This window comes from Porites lutea, chromosome 6, assembly GCF_958299795.1.
Source record: "Porites lutea chromosome 6, jaPorLute2.1, whole genome shotgun sequence".
Classification (NCBI taxonomy): domain Eukaryota; kingdom Metazoa; phylum Cnidaria; class Anthozoa; order Scleractinia; family Poritidae; genus Porites; species Porites lutea.
The window spans coordinates 2,847,501-2,849,634 of NC_133206.1; the positions used below are offsets into that span (position 1 = coordinate 2,847,501).

Here is a 2,134-nt window from a genome sequence, read left to right on the forward strand (position 1 = left end):
TCCTATCACACTGAAACACACGGTAATATTTACCGCTCCTTGTTCTAATTAAAATAATTATAGTCAAATTCCTTTTAAAAATAACCACTATGAAAATACAAAGTGATTGCTTCGGCATAAAGTGTTCTTGAAAGCGCCCAACAGATGTAGCCTTCAGCAGGCTTTACACATACAACACATATATTATCACACATGGCGTTGAAATGTGATAAAAGATACGAAATTTCCGCCATCTTTGCTCGATAAAAAAGTCTTCAAAATGTGGGTACTTCTGGGTACTTCTTAGCCTGTACAATATTCAGGACCTCAATTTGCCGGCGTGAGGTCCACATTTGGAAGACTTCAACATATAATCCAAAAAATCGTAAATATTCATGACCTTGTTGTGGGTCACTGAACACTTTGTGATAAGAAGACTAAGTGAAACAATGAAAATAAATGTTTCTATGTTGTAATTTCGCTCCGAAGCTATTGCAAATCGGAGAAGTCATGTCAAATAACAAAATAATGCAATTTTCTTACTTTTACTGGAACACAAATGAGAAAAAAGGCGACGAGAAAACGACCTTATTTCACGATGGAATCTACCATGACTGCGATATCGCGTAATGCCTCTGGAAAAATGCATCATGGGATACTATTCGCTCCTCCTCTGGTAACAACCAGTATTTTCAAATCCTTTATCAGAAAACTGATTCTACCCAATAACCGCCTTGTTTTCTCGCCCAAACGATACTCAAGTCTCCCTCGCTCTCTATAATTACCATTTATACTTTAAAGAAACATCACGTACGCAGGTAAAAGAAAAGTTAAAAGCAAGCCTTTGCCTGTGTAACAAGCGTTTTCGCTCGAGTTATGGCGCGAAAACTTGGAGCCAGAGCCCCTCCCCTTTCTTTTATTTGTTTGCTCTCGTTCCAGCTTTTGCGCATTAACTCGAGCGGAAACGCTTGCTATGCAGGCTAAGCTAGTCTTTTTGCAAGCTACTATTTAGAACTTGTCCTTATTTCTAACAACGTATTCAGTGTATTCCTTGTTTTTGATGTTTTTTTGTTTGTTTTGTTTGTTTGTTTGTTTGTTTGCTTTTTACTATTGTGCTAAAGTAATGGTAACCTGGGTGCTGCGGCTTCTTCTTCTGCGCGTGCGACTACTTGTTTCATTTTTGGAAGAAAACTAAAAGATGAATGTACCTGTTTTGATTTTGTGCTTTTTTGTTGTAATTTTAGAGCACTTCCAAAGGTGAAATGATGCTCCTTGCCACAGACTTCTCCTCTCAGTTAACGGATCAAATAGAGACTTATCTGAAGAGATTCAACTCTATCCCTGCTTTCTTAAGCAGCATCACGCTTGAACTCTTCAACCGACAAACGCAGACCATAGTTATCAGCTAATAACGTCAGGATCTGATGAGAGAAAGATGTCAATCAAACTCGTCCCCAGGGTCTTCTGTTCTACTAAATATGGCTGTTGGAATCGAGGAGACTCTGGGGACGAGGTTGTAGGTCATTGCGAGCATTGCAAGTCGTTTCTGAATAGCCCACCTTAGATCTATGAAATTGTAACATGACTCCGAGGCTTTCCGGTCATTTTTCCTTATTTGGTTTGGTTTTCTTTGTGCGTAAGTCTCTTCTGGGAATTGCGAGACAATGGACTTGAAAAAAGTAACAATTTTGTCCCTAAAGTCTCGGAGTCATGTTAGAATTTTAAAATATCGAACGTGGGCTATTATCAAAATTGGTTTGAAATTTTTAGCCTTTTTGTTTGTTAAAAAAACCCTGCTCTTCAGTAGCTTTCAGATGAATGGTTCTCCTTTAGGACTGTCTAATCATTAACAACCAGGAACCTATACGCCACTTGCACATCTCCCATAATGCACCTTATTTGCCCCCCCCCCCCCCCCCAAAAAAAAAAAATTGCGTAACCTTTGCTTTTCATTTCCCCTGGGTATTACAGCCGTCCTAAGAGAAATTGAGAACAACGCTTATGCAAAATTATAGGGGCAAATAAGGTGCATTGTGGGAGATGTGCACGTGGCGTATGCTCCTTTTAACAACGTTTCCCAGGAATAGGGCCTTTGCAGCCAGCCATTCACGAGGTACAAAACCGCCATGCTGGAGAGCAAAAGTCGCACTGGGGC

At 39.9% G+C, this 2,134-nt stretch overlaps 1 protein-coding gene across 1 annotated transcript in view; it reads left to right on the forward strand.

Moving 5' to 3' along the window:
- Positions 1 to 1,869, forward strand: part of LOC140940159 (mitotic spindle assembly checkpoint protein MAD1-like) — a 26,246-nt gene extending 24,377 nt beyond the window's left edge. The window contains exon 19 of the mRNA XM_073389060.1: positions 1,224 to 1,869. Within this exon, the coding sequence (XP_073245161.1) occupies positions 1,224 to 1,388 (165 nt within the window). The 3' untranslated portion in view covers positions 1,389 to 1,869. The remainder of the gene's footprint in view (positions 1 to 1,223) is intronic.
- The last annotated feature ends 265 nt before the right edge of the window (positions 1,870 to 2,134 follow it).